The 17,521-nt window shown below is 38.5% G+C and overlaps 1 protein-coding gene across 1 annotated transcript in view; it reads left to right on the top strand.

The window, feature by feature from the left end:
- Nucleotides 1-17,521, top strand: part of atp9b (ATPase phospholipid transporting 9B) — a 51,115-nt gene that overhangs the window by 8,413 nt on the left and 25,181 nt on the right. The window contains exons 4-11 of the mRNA XM_017454839.3: nt 742-855; nt 987-1,095; nt 2,752-2,810; nt 4,073-4,124; nt 4,980-5,074; nt 8,457-8,537; nt 12,486-12,561; nt 14,197-14,273. Of these exons, the coding sequence (XP_017310328.1) occupies nt 742-855; nt 987-1,095; nt 2,752-2,810; nt 4,073-4,124; nt 4,980-5,074; nt 8,457-8,537; nt 12,486-12,561; nt 14,197-14,273 (663 nt within the window). The remainder of the gene's footprint in view (nt 1-741; nt 856-986; nt 1,096-2,751; nt 2,811-4,072; nt 4,125-4,979; nt 5,075-8,456; nt 8,538-12,485; nt 12,562-14,196; nt 14,274-17,521) is intronic.

Below are 17,521 nucleotides of genomic sequence, written 5' to 3'. Positions count from 1 at the left end.
CAGAACTGATGGGGGCAACAAATACATGTAAGTGTTTTCGTCAGTCCACAACTGGTAAAGAAGAAGAAGAAGAAGAATGCCGACAAGCACACGGGAAAAACTACAGAAGACGGCGTCAAGTTTAGCTCCGCCCTGTCTCTTTGAGAGGGAAAAGTGGTAAGAGTTAAATATGGAAATACTTCGCATTCAAAGCAGTTGACAACAAACATATAATTGATGCTCTGAAGCCGGCGTTCATTTCAAACAAAGCGAAGAAACACATGGAATTTGGCGAAGCAGCTGAAAGACTATATTATGGTTTTTTTTGTGCTTTTTTTATGGTAAGTGAAATCCCTACCCATCGTTCTCAGAACAGCTTTCCCTCAGTAATCAGGTTAAAGAGCAGCTGAAGAGGCAGCAGAATTCTGACGTACCTTTTTCCGTTCACGCATGCAGCCGATCCGCTGTGTTATGGCTGCTGGCTGATGTCTTATTCAAGTGTGGCTGGCAACTTCATTTTCAGCTTGTCCTATGAATTTTGCATGAGGAAACGAGCTGTTCGTCTGAAGTGTCGCTAGGTCGCCAACTCTATCTGATCATCCAGTGAACAGGGAGAACATGATCTATCAGAACATTGAGTGAACGGAGAACGTTAATGTTACCCTGACAAAAAATTGTTTAACAGAAACGGTTGTTGTTGTTGTTGTTTAATGAATGAACGAGACGTTATCAGCGTTATTCTTGTCTCTTCTTTTATTTTAGGTTTTATACCAGCAATTCAAGTTTTTCCTCAACTTGTATTTCTTGGTGGTGGCTTGCTCACAGTTTGTGCCATCCCTGAAAATCGGCTATCTCTACACCTACTGGGCGCCGCTGGTGAGTTCAACCGATCGCAACAGATCCCCGAGCGAGTCCATAACGGAACGTTGTACGAATGATCTAACAAGCTGTCTGTAAAGCCATTGTTTCAGCTTCCGACGAGTTTCATTGTTCTTCCTGTCAATCAGGCTTTTGTGTTGGCCGTCACCATGGTGAGAGAGGCCGTTGACGAGGTCCGCCGCTACAGGAGGGACAAAGAGATGAATTCTCAGATGTACAGCAAGCTCACAGTCCGAGGTGACCCGTGAACATTACTGCTTCCATACTAGCTAATTATTGTTTTGGTCTGAGCCAGTGATGATCTGAGCCAAAGATTTACAGATGACATTTTTATATGAACAGTTTTATTCTGTTTAACAGAATAGCACAGCCTTTATTATGTCCCAGAAAAGCACATTGTACAGCGATACTCTACTGTGATTGGTCAGAAGAGGTTGATTAATTTTCTGTAACAGCAGCTCTGACAGTAGTTCCAGCCGCAAGGTTAATATCAATGTGCTCGTTCTAATTGATTCTTGTTTCCAAGGTAACCACATAAATGGATTTATACATTGTTCATGTACGTTTATACATTGATCATTGATACGTGAAGGTTTTTGGGAGGAGATACATATTTATTTTGATTTTTGAAGGAGTCTCCAACGTCAGCGTCACTTTGCCCTAGACAGATGTAAAGTTGTTGTTTTTTTTTCCCCCCTGACACGTCAAAGTGTTCAGGACAGAGGTGCTTGTGCATTCCAGTTTCTCAGTAACATGACATTTTTTCACCAGAGAGGGGATAAAAAGGGAGGCCGGTGAGGGAAGAGTTGTTCATAGTGGTTAAAGCATAAGTGATCAAACGAACGAGCTAGTGGTATAACAATATTACATATATCGTTCAATGCAAGGCTTTTGATTTAAAACTTTTGTGTAAAGAACAATCAGTCTCTCCAGGATTTTGAATACTAAATCAAGCAAACTCTGCAGTATTCAGAAGCGCTTGCAATTCTTCAAAATTACTGCAGATTTTCTGCAGATTTGGGCCAAAATGCGTCACTTGACATCATCACAACGTGCATTCAGTCAAAGCCCTCTTCGATTGCGTGAGTCAAACATGACTACAGCTAAAAGGTCTCGTTTACCAGCAAACATCACTGCGAAAGCAGAACAAAAGAAAACGTACTAAACAAGTTTCGTCAATTCAAGTAGTTTTCCGCAAGAAAAGCACAAAAAAAGTCGCATTGAAAATTTTGGAAAAAAGGCCCAGCAAAACCGAACATTTTTGGCCGCAACAATCACAAAAAAAAGAAAAACCTCCATGAAATCCTGTAAGGACTGAACAATACATTCAGCAGACATAATAAAGTGTCATAGCTGCACATGTGAGACTACTCCGTTTCGTTGAGAACACAGGATTCAGCAACATGTCCCGGGCTACACAGAGCTAGCTAACAGGTAACGGCAGAATGTTAAATAAGAATGTTATGTTATAATTTCATTCTATTCTGTAACGAGTCTGAATGGATCACTGATAACACTGAAATCTGATAACACTGAACATTTTAATCTACTGAAAATGGAAATCTAAGGCACGTATTCAGGCACCGATTATTTTTTGTTGTATCCAAAATATATCGTATCGAGAACCCACCATGTTGAATTAGAATTTTGTTTACAAACAGATAAGCTATAAACAGATAATCAGTATGGCTTGTTTTTCTTTCATTAATAACAAATGTTAATTGTTGACTAATTGCTCTGATAAGAGGAATAAAAGCCCTCGAGCTGTTATTGGAAAACAGTGAACTTGGACCGGTTATTTTCCCTGTGGATTTTTATTCCTTGTATAGCATCTGGTCGAATATTTTTGCTCGTTTTGTTAGGTCATCGGCTTTTTATGATTCTCCTTCTCAGGGAAAGTCCAAGTGAAGAGCTCAGACATACAAGTTGGAGACCTCATCATCATTGAAAAGGTTTTTAATCCTCTTCTTTCTCCGTCTCATTTTCCCCTTTTGTTCCGTCAGTACAGGACTTAAGCGTCTGTGTGATCTGTCCCATGAAATCCTGTCATACTTTTTTTTTTTTTTATTGTGCATCATGTTTCTCGCAGCTTGTGGTCGGCTCTCTGTAATTGCTTGTGTCACATGTGACCTTGCTCAATTATTCAGAGCCTATGCTATAGTGAGAGTAAAGTTACTGCGCTGTGAGCTCGCGCCTGTAGCCTGACAGCTTCATATAGGCATATGTGTGCCAGAAAACCACAGCTTCTAGAAGATCATACACAAGACATTCACAGCACAGAGTTCAAATTCTGGCCAATGTCGCCGTCGCTTGATTTGCGTTTCCTGAAGCAAAAACACCATGCTTGCAAGGAGCTGAAATTGATGGAGCAATGAAAGGAAGGAAGGAAATAAAAAAAGAATCGGCGAAAGAAAACAATACGGGACCGTTCAAAAAAAGACAATATAATTTAATAAAGAGATACTTTTAGAGCGTAAAAGATGGGAGATGTTAAGAGCAAAAAAATTGAAACGAAGAGCAAGAGAGAAAGAAAGAACCCCAGAAAGGAAGGAAGAATGGAAAAAGAAAAAGATAGGGAGGAAAAAGAGAGAAGGGGAATGAGAAATGCAGAAAGCGGGAGGAAATAAAAGAATGGAATTGGGGGGTGGGGGGGGGTAGGCACGACAAAGAAAAAAGACAGAGACTAAGAACAAACGATTAAAAGGGAGGGAGGGAAGGAAAAAATGAAGAAGGAGTCAGAGAAAGATATTGAAAGAAAATAAGAAAGTGAAAATAAAATTGAAACAGAGTATGAGAGAGAACCTGAAAAAAGTAATATAAAAAGGAAGAAAACTAGGCAGAGGGAGAAAGAAGTAAGCAATAGAAATCTGTGGATGCAATTGGTCATCAATGCCACAGAATATTAATCAGAGGCGCCTTTCGCTCAGATTAGGGACTGTGGCCAAAATCATGTTAACCCCCACCCCCATTTATTTATTGAGTTAGTTAGTTACTTAGTTATTTTTTATTTTCTATTTATTAGTTATTTATTTTTATCTGTCTATCTATCTGAAACTTATTTTATTAGTTTGTTTATTTATTTGATTATTAATTAATTACTTAATTAAATGTCATTTAATTCATTGAATTAAATTTTTATTTGATTTGATTTTCTGCTATTTTAATGCGAGTTTGCTTGGACTAATGTGCTGTATCTTGTGACCTTGTTATGCAGAATCAGAGAGTTCCAGCTGATCTGATCTTTCTAAGAACTACAGAAAAGTCTGGTAAGTTGTTTTTCTTTTCTTTTCTACACTGACGAATTACGATTTTGTATAAGATAAAGGGCTTACTGTGGCAGAATAAGCTTTAGGGGGTCATTAGATCCTTTTAAATGATCTTTACCACCGTAGCTTTTTTATCAGTGGCCGTCTTTAGACATTTATGCAACTTTGTTGTAAAATCTGTATGCATTTTAAATGTCTTCTGTAGTCTCATTCTAGGTCAGAATCAGTTCACAGGTCAGTGCGGACTCACTGGAGTTAGCATGCTTTTATTACAGTCATGCTTTGAAAGTCAGTAACTGGATTAAACGTGACTCAAATGCAAACCGTCGGCTAAATGCTTGAAACATCAGGGTAGAGTAATGGAAACTAAGGGATTATAGCTTTTTCCATCAATCTTCCATGTGCCAATATGGCTGCAGTGTGTCCTCATGTGAGTGTCAGATATTTAAATGAACCCACTCGTCCCCTCTGTATAACCTGATATGATTTATGATCTTCATGAGTTTAGGCCATTCACATTTACTGCCATTTCTGTTAGTCAGCTTGTGCTAAAAGCAGTGTTTACTTCACTAACTAACTAAAAAAAATTATTGTTATTGATCACTTGCTTAGGCTGGAGGTTATTCCTTAATGGATGTCCCTTGTCCATCATCCACCCTTCAGCATCATCAGGAGTTTTTCATTTGTCAGTACAGTAAAGGACAGATAGGTGTAAAACTCTCTATAGATCAAAACTTGATCCGCTTGTTTAAAACCTTCATCACTTCTCCTGACGCTTTAGTGCCCGTACTGATACTCTGAACTGAAAAACGAGTAGAGAATGATTAAATCGGTGAATGCGTTTATGTTTCCCAGGAGCGTGCTTTATCCGAACAGACCAGCTCGATGGAGAAACAGACTGGAAACTGAAGGTCGCTGTTGCCTGCACTCAGAGACTACCTGCACTGGGGGTAAGTGTGTCTTTATCACACAGTATGTGAGGCAGAAGGGACATTTCAGAACATTTGGGGGCCCCCACCTACCTACATAATATTTGATATGCTAAAAATGAACAGAATTAATGTCATTACCTTGCATGAAGGAAAAACAATTTAATGAACGGTAAAATAAACACTGATAAAGAACTATACACACAAGGTATTAAATTATATTACAAATTATAGAATAAATTACACAAATCAAATTAATTAATACAAATTTAAATTATTTATATATATATATATATATATATATATATATATATATATATATATATATATATATATATATATATATATAATATATTTAAGGTAAAGAAAAGTAAATATTACAAAGAAACTATTTAAAAACTAAATGATACATATAGTAGTAACAAGCTAGCAACTTATCATGTCAGCCTAACACTTACTAGTATCTTTACTCCAGATACGAGCTAGCTAATTACTTTTCCCTTTCGATTACATGAATAAGCGATAGCAAGAAAGCAGACAGAACGAGTGAATCCAGTAAATTAGTCTTTATTTCTTAACAGTGTTTTGGGTCCGTTTCTCTACTTCAGCTTTTTTTCTTTTTGCGTTTTTCCACCTCAGATAGATATGGACCTTTTTATGATCTCTGCTTCTTCACAATCTTCTGACGTTAGGTACATTAGTTACCCAATTTAGTTACGTACATTGTAGTTTCTATTCTTTTCACTGTACAAGGGGCCCTATGCACAGCCTGATGCAATCCTTTTCACCATTTTTGAATATCCGTTTTAAAAATCACATTACCCCCTGGTGGTCTGTGGGCCCTAAGCAATAGCTTCTAGAAAGAAACTGTCCTGTGAGACAGCCTGGGTTATCTTGTCAGATGTGACTTCATTCTGGCAAACAGCCTTAATCAACATTCTAGGTTTTCCTTCTAGGTTTTCTAGGCAAAGATGACTTTAGGTAGATATGTTTAAGAAACAATACCGCAGAAGTGGTCAGTCAAAAAAAGAAAAGAAAAGACATACGCTTTCATAGGATTCAGTTTGTAAACAGAATAAATGGAGGTGGCCACAGACAGAGGTACGATTTTTTTAATATTCATAAAAATGTGAGATTTGGCCAACAGAACAAAAATCACTTCTGGATCCAGTGATTATTTTGGCACCGATGTAAGACCAAACAGTGATCATTCAAGTCAGGAATAGCTGAGAAGCTGCTGTGAGTGATTTTTACCTCAGAAGATGAGGTCAAATCAATTAAATTGCTCATTTCACATTGTGCACTTATAATCTTCAACAATGTTACAATGCTAGAGCTTTATGTACGTGATTTAGATATGTTAAAAAAGAGAGACGTGTGTGTGTGTATCTATCTATATCTATATTTTATTTATATATATATATATATATATATATAAAAACACACACATATAATAAGAGGTCAAAAAATCAATATGTTACTGCACACTGATTTTTTTTTTTGAGGGCACTGAAAATTACCCATCAGTCATCAGCGAATCACAGCAGTAGAACCAGAGCTGTTGCTTTGAGCGGTAACTCTATCACCATCCCGCACGCTTTTCCTCCATCAGATGTTCCCCTCCATCCGAGGCTCATGTTTGATATGGTCGTAAATCTGATTCGCCAGCCGGAGCATTTGTTACACACGAGCCCGTAACTTGAGCCAAAGACACAGGCCGAATCTGTCTCCTCAGTGCCATCCGGGTTTGAGATGACACCCATCCACCAGTTCAGATTTGTATTTGTCTTTCCAAAACCACTTAATGCGATCACAGAATTAAAATTTCAGCAAGCCATCAAATGATTGGTGCGCTGAGGGAGTTGGGGCGGCTGGATAGGGTTTCCTGTGGCCTTGACATTTAAATATTCTCAAGCTGGAAATGTTTTCCTGCATTTAAACTCATGGGATAAATGCATGGGTTAGGTTTAAAATTTTTTTTATTATTAAAAGTGGATTATTTTGTGTAAAGTAAGCAGTTTGTTTAAATAGTTAAATAACCTTTGGTGAGTACATTTTGACTCCTTGATGCACTGTTAATGAATTACTTTGACTACTCAGAATATTGAAGAAATTATTTATTAAGTTCTTAATTAAAGATTTAAGAAAATACTGTTTCCTCACACGTACTGTAGAAATAATGCCATCGAAGCTGTTTCGATCGCTTGTGGTGGCCCAACACCTTACTAAGACAGTTTATTTTGGTTTTTCTTTTAATCTGTAGGTTTATTGATGGCCACTAAAAAAAATTAGTTCCTTTTCAAACCTTTTTTTAACCTTGGAAAAGGGAACTCTGCATTCTACAATGTCGATTAGGCCATTGTCGATTAGGCCACTGTCCAAATACTACTTGAATTTACAGAGTGTCTACTTATTCGAATGCAAAATAAAATGGGTTTAAAACCCTGTGTTCTACCTTTATTGAGTTTTCCAAGTTATTATAAAAGCAAACATAACATTTCCCAAAAGTGATATCACATGTAAATAATTAACTTCTGTCAAGTAGTTATTGGAATTTTTTTTTTTTTTTTTTTTTTTTTTTAAGTGAATTATGTATTTGCCACTGCATGACACTGTTATTACTGTAAATAGTGAATGTAGACTCACCGGCCACACCTGTTCACCTGCTCATTCATGCAGTTATCCAGCCAGCGCAGTGTATGCACATGGAGTTCCACTCATGTCAGCCAGGAACAAGAATCTGAGGTTACAGCAGCCACAGGCTCATCAAATCAGGTTGAAGATTTGAAAAAGACCAGGGACACTGAAAAAGTGTCCATGGATCCACACGGGTGCCTTTGGGATACTCATTTCAACATACTACGATTTGGGACACACTAGTAGGCGAATTTAATGCAGCATGAGTGTATGTAGTAAACAGGACGCCAAATGGAATTTGGATTAAATATGTAAGATGGTGGAGTTTTGTTCTGGCTCCCCTAAAAAATGAAGTCTCGCTAAATAATGGTCACAACTAAAAAAAACAAAACATTAAAGTGGCTAAATAAATAAAAATGAATGTGAAACAGCTTTACTGATATTGTTTGCTCTATATATAACACTATAAAATCAATAATATACATATATTGACAATATTGAAATGGTTCGAATGCACTAATTTCACACTGTTTTTGCATGTTTTCACATATTTGACTATAAGATTCGTCAGATTGGCCGTCACTAGATTTTTTTATTGGCTTTGAACAGTAATGCTGCTTGTGTGTGAATGTCTACATTAGGTACCATGGTGTAATCCTGGCTTAAGTGTTTAGAGCAAGTGAGCAACTAATGAAATAATTCCGCTGAGAAAGTTTTATGTTTAGTTCATTTTCCATTATGTTTGTTTTTCTTCTTCTTCTTCCAGGATTTGTTCTCCATCAGTGCATATGTATACGCTCAGAAGCCTCAGCTGGACATACACAGTTTTGAAGGGAATTTTACTAGGGTAAGGAATCACACACACACACACACACACACAGGAAATGAAATGAAGAATGAATGCACGTGAAACCACTAAATCGTTATAATAGCACATTTTTAATGGTTTTTATTGTAATAGTATTTGTTGATGTAAAACTGCAAAGTTGCTGGTCAGCTCCGATGGAGATGACATCACAGGCTGTTTGGCACCTCCCATGTCCACCGGCTGTGCCGAGCTCCTTATTAACATCAGATTAGCGCTGAGAAAAAGAGAAAAGAAAGCGCAAGGGGAGAAAAGGAGAAAGGGAGCCCCTACACAAAGCCTGTCTTTGTGTACAGTCGTCACTCTTGGCCACACAGCAGGCAGAGGATGGAGATCACTTCCTGCGCTGACTCACCCTCCTGAGCCTACACATATCAGAGAGCTCGAACCGAAAGGGCTGATCCAGGATCAGAGTGTTCCTGGCTATATCATCATGATATGCTGTAAAACACTTGCTTTTTGATAGTTTTTTTGGGGGATATTTACAGCCATATGAAACGCACTTGCACAGAGCTGACGCTGATTCGTTGTCCTCACATCAGCGAGAATCTCAGATTTGTCCGTCCAAATGACCTTTGCTGATGCTGTTTTACCCCCCCTCCCCCACCTCCCACCTTGCTTTTAAACATAAGCAGGACATCTCTGCTGAGCTGTCATAGTTATCATATCAGAAAAGTCATTTGATCTGTAACCAGATCGACCCTTGATGCATTGTCATCATATAGCCTGCATTTAAGAGCTGTGTGGGTGTGTGTCATAGGTGTCACAGAACTCCTGCCCGTGTCCTTTAGCCATCTGTATTCACACAATGGGTGTGAGTTTATAATACCTGTAAAAAAAAGATTCAAGGAAAGGTTGAGAGCTGCCATCTAACAATTCCATCACAATTTTTTAAATGGTATGTGATAAATTCACAGGTCATTGTATACCGGAAAGGTTATAAGGCTCTTTTTAATAACACAGTCAGCCCTTTAGAACATAAAAGCTTTCAGGTATATTCAGGTAATTTCAGGAATAATTGAGTTTGAGATATTGGCTTATTAAAACCCAACTACGGACTGTTTCCTTGTATGATCAAACTGCACTGTCATTCTGTATATGAATCAAGTTCCATCTTTTTTTTTCTGTAGGTGTTGAGTGAGCGATATGTTCTGACTGTCTAATGGAACTTGGTCTTGGTTTTAAATATCATAAAGTAGAGCTTGAAGGGTAAAATATGTGAGAGAAAACACCTGTACTCACAATAAAATACCATAAAAGTAAAAGGAAGAGTGGCTTGAAGAATAAAGAAGGACATAGTTCCATCCATCCATCCCTCAAGTTTCTGTACCACTTATTCTACACAGGGTCGTGGGGAGCCTGGAGCCTATCCTATGGGACTCTGGGCACGAAGCAGGGGACACCCTGGACAGAGTCCCAACCCTTCGCAGGGCACAATCGCACACACTCACACACTACAGACAATTTATAATGGTTGCTCAGCCTACAACACATGCCTTTGAACTGGAGGAGGAAACTGGAGTACCCAGAGTACTCTGGAGGTGTAAGTCACCGTGCCCCCCACATAGTTACATAGTTGAGATATTTGCATATCTTCGTTATAATATAAAAAATACAAATAAGGAATTAAACACAACTGGTTCTTGCTGTTATAGGACAGTAATCAATGATGGAGTGGTGTGATGCAGCCCAATGTGAACCAGGGTTGGTGTTTTTATTCCTCTTATATCACAGCAATTTAGCAATGATTAATTTTTTTTTTAAGATCGATTAAAGAACGACACGTACGTTTTATCCAATTACAGTTACGTTTATATTTGCCAAGCAGAACAACTGCAGAAGAAGTGATTTTCTGGTATCACTTATGCTCTAGCAGAGATAAACAGTCGTTCCCTCACAAGGGACATCTTGATTTTTTTTTTCTTTCTCTTGAAGTTAATCTGAGAAAAGTTCATCTTGTAATGTTGCAGAGAAACCAGAAAGCACAAAACCCTCTGTCCTGAAAATCTCTGTTACGAAGCTCTGACACTGAAGACTCCTTTCATAAATGTGCATAATAAACATCACCATCAATGATTATGCATTTTTTTGGGTAGATTTATTAGTGTTTTTAGATTATGTCGAGCGTCCGTTCTACAAGTACCTCTGTCTTAGCTGTTACTATAGAAACAATGCCGTATTAGAACAAGCGCATTAATATGTGTGTTGCTTTGCAGCCAGAACTACCGTCAGACGGTCAGTACTATCAGCACCTCCTCACACCATATGTGTTAGAAATCTGTCAGATGTCAGGTCTGGAGACTGATAGTGTCATAACAAACTATTTTTCTGTTGATTTTGCCCTATATTTGTGGTTGTCTTTTTGTGGGATCTAGATGATATTTTTAACCTTGCACTTTCTAATCATGCAATATATTCCAGCTGCTAGTTTGCATGATATGGTTTTTATCCTGGGTTCTTGGGAAAACTATGCCCTCTAAAGGGATATTCTAGTATGTTGGCTTTATTCTGTCATCTTTACAGAGACTGTAGTCCCATACCATTTCCATTTCCTAAAGTACAGACATTGAGGGAGTCTCTACTTTAGTCGGCTGTAAATTCTCCAGACATCGTGCAAGCATGACAGAACTAGTTTAGCTTGACTAAATGCTGGAATAAAAGCTGCTTGTTATCTGACTGCAGGATTACATCAGCTCAACAGATGTAGACAGAGGAAGAAAACAAATGCAGTGTGTCCATGCAGCGTAATTTCTGTTCCCTCTTATGTTCTCTGGCGTGCTCATTTGTGGGGATGTGCTAACGAGGACAATCATGGGATGTTCATATATATATATATATATATATATATTCCCCTCTAATAAATGTAACCAAGGTTTTTTTTTTTCTTTCTTTTCAGCTATTTCAGTTAGTGCCACATTCAATAGAATTTGCTGCATAATGTAGTCATGTCCTAATCTTCAGAGGTAGCAGCATTTCCAGTTTAGCTGTGGCATTTGCAGTTTTTGACCCCTTGCTACGGTGAAACAGGAGAAAACCTTTCTTCTTTTTTAGTTAAAGCAGAACTAAAACCAAACATAAGCATTTACGTACAGAGTTCCTGAAGGGAAAAGAAAATGTGATGTGAAAGACACATAACTTTTCCCTTTTATTAAAAAAAATTTATTTCTCCAGGTGAATTTGTGAGCATTTGACTTGTGAGCTTATAGAAAGCAAAAACTAGCACACCAAGAGCAAGTATTTTGCATTGGTGTGTGAACGAATGTCATCTTTTAATGATAATGAAAATCTTTTTTTAATGTATTGAGCTATTTTGTGGGTGTATATATAGTAGTCTGTGTGATATAATGATATTACACTGCTACGATATCCAGATTATATTGTATTAGCAGAACTCATCGAAGGACACTAGAATGAGATATCACTCAAAAAATACGCTAAAAGAGCTCTTTTTTCTACCTAACTAATCAGGATATGAGCAAATCGATTTATTAATCTGGAAAGATTTGCACAGGTGTTTTAACTGTGCTATTAACTGACACCGCCTGGAAAAGATAACCGCTTTGGTCAATTTTATGGAAAATGTACTGCTATGGTCGTTAATGCGTGTTACTGTGGAATCATCCAAATCTCAAGCATCCAGCTGATTTTGCGATCGCCACTGCCAGCAAGCAATTCCCGACCACACAGCTGATATTATTACATATTCCTGTTCTCTCTGTAAACCTGAAATGTGTTTGATATTCTACTATGTCATTTTTTTCCGAATGTAACTTTTAAAATATCTAGCCATCCTGTTCACTAATATAAACTGTGTTTTGTTTTGTTTTTTTTATGGTAAAAATCTTTGTTTTTGTTTTTTTTACTCTCTGCCTGCTAGGATTTTCTTGATTAGCATTGTTGATGCCTCTGAATCTTGATGTTTTTTTGCAGGAGGATTGTGACCCTCCCATCCATGAGAGCCTGAGCATTGAGAACACCCTTTGGGCCAGTACCGTGGTCGCATCTGGTGAGCAAACCAGCTTCTCACCTATTTATTTTATTTCTTCCCCCCTAGAAATGCACATATATTGTGATCAGATATCTCAACAGTTTTGTCCTAGAGCATGGTGAAGCTGATACTTCAATGTTTAGCTGACATCTTCCATATTTTCTGCGGCGATTCTGATTTTCACTTAGCCTAAATGCGGAGAAATCCGATGAGCCGTTAATGGGAGCTGAAGTGTCTCTCAGTAGTGTTGATACAAAACTTCATCTGAAAGCACAGATCTCAGATCAGCCTTGCCGCTATGCCTTTACTGCCTTCTACAAGAGCCACGAGATCCGAACCTGATCCTGATCGACCGCTATAGCTATAACTTTCCCTAAAGGCCTCCTGCTTGTGTTAACGGTCACCTTTTCATCGATCTGTGGCTTTTCCTCACTCGGTTCTCCTGAGGTTTGCGGTTTCTCGTAGCTCTTTGCCGCCTCTTGGCCTGTCCTTGATCGGAGTCTATCCTCAAACTTAGACTCTTGACATCATCCAGACTCAACACAGGATCCCTGCAGATGGAAAAGGATATCCCCATCAGTCCTGCTCCATTAAAAGAACTCAATTGCACCACAGCAAGGACTCGAGTGGTTTGTAAAGTGCACTGGAAATGTTGAAGGTCTCCTTTCACATTTTATCTGTTATTTGTTTACGTGACTGAATTTGCTAATTAACAAAATGCAGTAAAACTCTTGTAATTGCCGAAAGCTAGGAGGCCGAATCAGTTTATTGCCAGGTATGCTTGCAGTACTAGGAATTTGTCTTGATAGAATTGATGTAACACCAGGGGGTAAGATTTCGGGACATATTTCTGTTAAGTAATGTTGCCAGACGATGTCTGTAGTACTTATGATCCATTCACACAGGATAAGCAATGCACATATATTGTCCGATATATTGTCAAGCGATGGGCGTGTCTTCATGATGGTCAGCACACTATATAAGAAATCCCTGTGCACTACATACACTTCACTTTAACTGATTGTTTTGCTCTTTATTAGAAGTGCTTGTTGTAGTGCTTATGGCCACGTAATTTGCAGTTGATTGTTAGTGGGTCACGTGACCTTGATACGTATGCAAGCTATACAGTACTTGTGCTAGGAACTCAGTAACTTACCTAAACCCACCAGAAGTGTCGCTTCTCTGACTTGTTCTTTAAATTGTCATCTTTATTTTATTGTTATGCATTTTATACATAGCTAATACTCAGGTTTGTTTTGAATTTGGCAGTAGATGATAGAAAAGACCACTTCTGGAGTGTCTTTAAACTGAAAACCAAGCACAAAGCCTCTTTTCCCATTGGATATAATGGCATCTACAGTATACCAATGCCAAGTTGGACAAAAAATATATTACTACTGGGAATTTCTACTGGTCATTTTATAGAAGTGGCCTTTCCAGAACTAGGCACAGGCAGTCTGTAAAAAAATAAAATAAAATTACACATATGTATGTTAACTATGTATTTAAAAATGTACCCGTGTAAATATAGTGAACTAGCTAAGCAAAGGTTAAGTCATTCATTTCTGGCTTAGCATCTCTGATTAAGATGTGTTGACCTAAATGTCTTTTTAATCAGCTAATCATTTATCAGCATGTGTTTCTGTTTCTCAGGTACTGTAATAGGTGTTGTCATTTACACTGGAAAGGAAATGAGGAGTGTATTGAACACATCTCAGTCAAAGAACAAGGTGGGCATTTTTTTACATTTTTTTTGGGGGGGGGGCGGGGGGGGCATTGAATTTTGTATTGAAAACTGAGTATAGACAATGCACATCGAGAAAGATTGAAATGAATATAGAATTAATTAGGAATATAGGGTACTTTTGTATAGTGCAGGTAAGTTTGGAAATTTGGAAGAATAAAGCGCTGTTTTATGTGAATTCCATTTTAGGCAAAAGTATAATCCCACTGAATTCACTGGGTGATGGGGTGCTGAAGGAAAACTATATGATTACACCTCGGATTAGACTGCTATGTATGGTTATCTGATTAGACTTTACATTAGACTGTGATGTATGGTTACATGATTACACCTCGGATTAGACTGCTATGTATGGTTATCTGATTAGACTTTGGATTAGACTGTGATGTATGGTTACCTGATTACACCTCGGATTAGACTGCTATGTATGGTTATCTGATTAGACTTTACATTAGACTGTGATGTATGGTTACATGATTACACCTCGGATTAGACTGCTATGTATGGTTACCTGATTAGACTTTGGATTAGACTGTGATGTATGGTTACCTGATTACACCTTGGATTAGACTGCTATGTATGGTTACCTGATTAGACTTTGGATTAGACTGTGATGTATGGTTACCTGATTACAACTCGGATTAGACTGTGATGTATGGTTACCTGATTAGGCCTTGGATTAGACTGCAATGTATGGTTACCTGATTAGACCTTGGATTAGACTGCGATGTATGGTTACCTGATTAGACCTTGGATTAGACTGCGATGTATGGTTACCTGATTATACCTCGGATTAGACTGCTATGTATGGTTACCTGATTAGACTTTGGATTAGACTGCTATGTATGGTTACCTGATTAGACCTTGGATTATACTGCAATGTGTGGTTACCTGATTAGACTGCAATGTATGGTTACCTGATTAGACGTTAGATTAGACTGCGATGTATGGTTACCTGATTATACCTCGGATTAGACTGCGATGTATGGTTACCTGATTATACCTCGGATTAGACTGCTATGTATGGGTACCTGATTAGACTTTGGATTAGACTGCCATGTATGGTTACCTGATTAGACTTTGGATTAGACTGTGATGTATGGTTACCTGATTACACCTCGGATTAGACTGTGATGTATGGTTACCTGATTACACCTCAGATTAGACTGCTGGGTATGGTTACCTGATTATACCTCGGATTAGATTGCTATGTATGGTTACCTGATCAGAACTCAGATTAGACTTTGATGTATGGTTATCTGATTAGACTTCGGATTAGATTGCCATGTATGGTTTTCAGTGACTGCTGGTTGTGATATTAGATGGGAAGGCTAAAATCTAATATCAATCAAGAGCAATGCAGTATATCATGAAGTCTCATCAATTACAAAATAAGGATGACACTCACACACACACCCACACACACATACTTAAGAGTGCCAAATGCACTCATTTGGGATATCTAATGTTTCAGGTCTGTAATTCGCGCCTCGCTTCGTGCCATATTTCCTCTAAATATCAAACATGAAACAGAAGGGTTGTAATGCTTTTGTTAAAAAGAAACACTAAACAGTTCTGTCATCTGTCTCTTTGTGTAATTTGTACTATGATTGGGATTGTGTGCTTACACTATCTGTTTTAATTTCTGCTCCAAAGGCATTTAGTGGGAAAAAAGTCGGATAGAGTAAATTATCCATCTCGTTTACAATCTCAAGTGCTGCTGATGACATTTTATGGATGTGTCTGTAGAAACCTACAGGACATTTTGATCTGTGTGTTAGCTGACACGACTGGACTGACACTCATAGGCTGCATGATTCATCAGCCTCAATTCAATTCAATTTTATTTGTATACCGCTTTTTACAATGGTCATTGTCTCAAAGCAGCTTTACAGAAATATATAAGCACGGGATACAGATTTGAAATGTGTGAATTTATCCCTATTGAACGAGCCGGTGGCGACGGTGGCAAGGGAAAACTCCCTAAGTCTCCCTCAGTCTCGCTTCTCCATACCATTCTGTGTATTTGTCCTACAGTACAACCATTGGTGTACAACCAACCAACCAACCAACGTCAAAAATAATCCACCTTCGAATGAAACCTTATTTCCATGTCGTTTTATCTTTTGTAAGACTGAGAACTTAGCGTTTATACCAGCCACCCTAATGGTTACTAGGGTGCAAGTTAAAGGCAAAAGTTCCCCAAACATTTAAAGCAGCAGGTGCTTCATGGAGTTCATGTTTCCGTCATGACCCCATTCCCGCTTGCTGGGAGGCTTTGGTTTGGTTTTGAAAGCAGACACTTTAGCGAAGTTGCTGAGGCTGCACGTCGACCGAGAGCTCCAGCGATTTTTGTAAGCTTTCCGCCGGAGTGGAATCCAATATGTGAAGGAGATGATGTCAGGAGTGCCGATAGAGAGTGTGAGATGGCAGGCCAACAATCGATACGACGCGGCAAAAGTCACCGAGAACGCGTTCGCCACTTATAATCTGTTGTGACACTGCTCGCACAAAGCCCTCACGCAAAGTTGCTGACAGCATGTCAGCTATCAGTTTACACTGTGTGTTGCTTCTGTAAAATGGTGTTCTCAGTGAAAATCACACTGCCATCAGTTTGAATGACATGACTGCACTCTGTATAGATTGTGGCTTCGTATTAAGAGAACAATTGGACATAAGCACTGCCGAGGAGTAACGAAGAGTTTAGGGCAGGTGTGTCCAATCTTATCCGCAAAGCGCCGATGTACGTGCAGGTTTTTATTCCAACCAAGCAACTTGGGGTTTAGTGTCTTGCCCAAGGACACTTCGGCATGTGGAGTGACGCGGACCAGGAATCGAACCGCCAACCCTACATTTAGTGGACAACCCGCTCTACCACTGAGCCACAACCGCCCCTAGAAATTTTCATTTCTAATGTTATGGAACATCCATGAAAGATTACTTTATCACTTATAATATAGCAGCTATAAACAGTAGTTCCCTCACCAACCTCTCTCTTTTTCTCGTTTTTTAAGTTAAGACAAAAAAATGCAGCTTTCCTGAGAAACTTCAAAGCCCTCTGTCTTGAAGACTTTCCCATGTTAGTTTGGAGGTAGTTTTGGAAATTTCGTAGCAAATTTTGCCCAAGTTTTACTCTTGCATCAGTTGATAATCTCACCTGACTTCTGTATATTGATACCGTTTCAGAACTGCTGCTGTAATCATAAAGACTGTCGGATTCACAATCTGCTCTTA

The sequence above is a fragment of the Ictalurus punctatus genome, chromosome 24 (assembly GCF_001660625.3).
Source record: "Ictalurus punctatus breed USDA103 chromosome 24, Coco_2.0, whole genome shotgun sequence".
NCBI lineage: Eukaryota > Metazoa > Chordata > Actinopteri > Siluriformes > Ictaluridae > Ictalurus > Ictalurus punctatus.
Note: the sequence above shows the minus strand (reverse complement) of the source record. Positions and strands in the feature narration are given on the sequence as shown.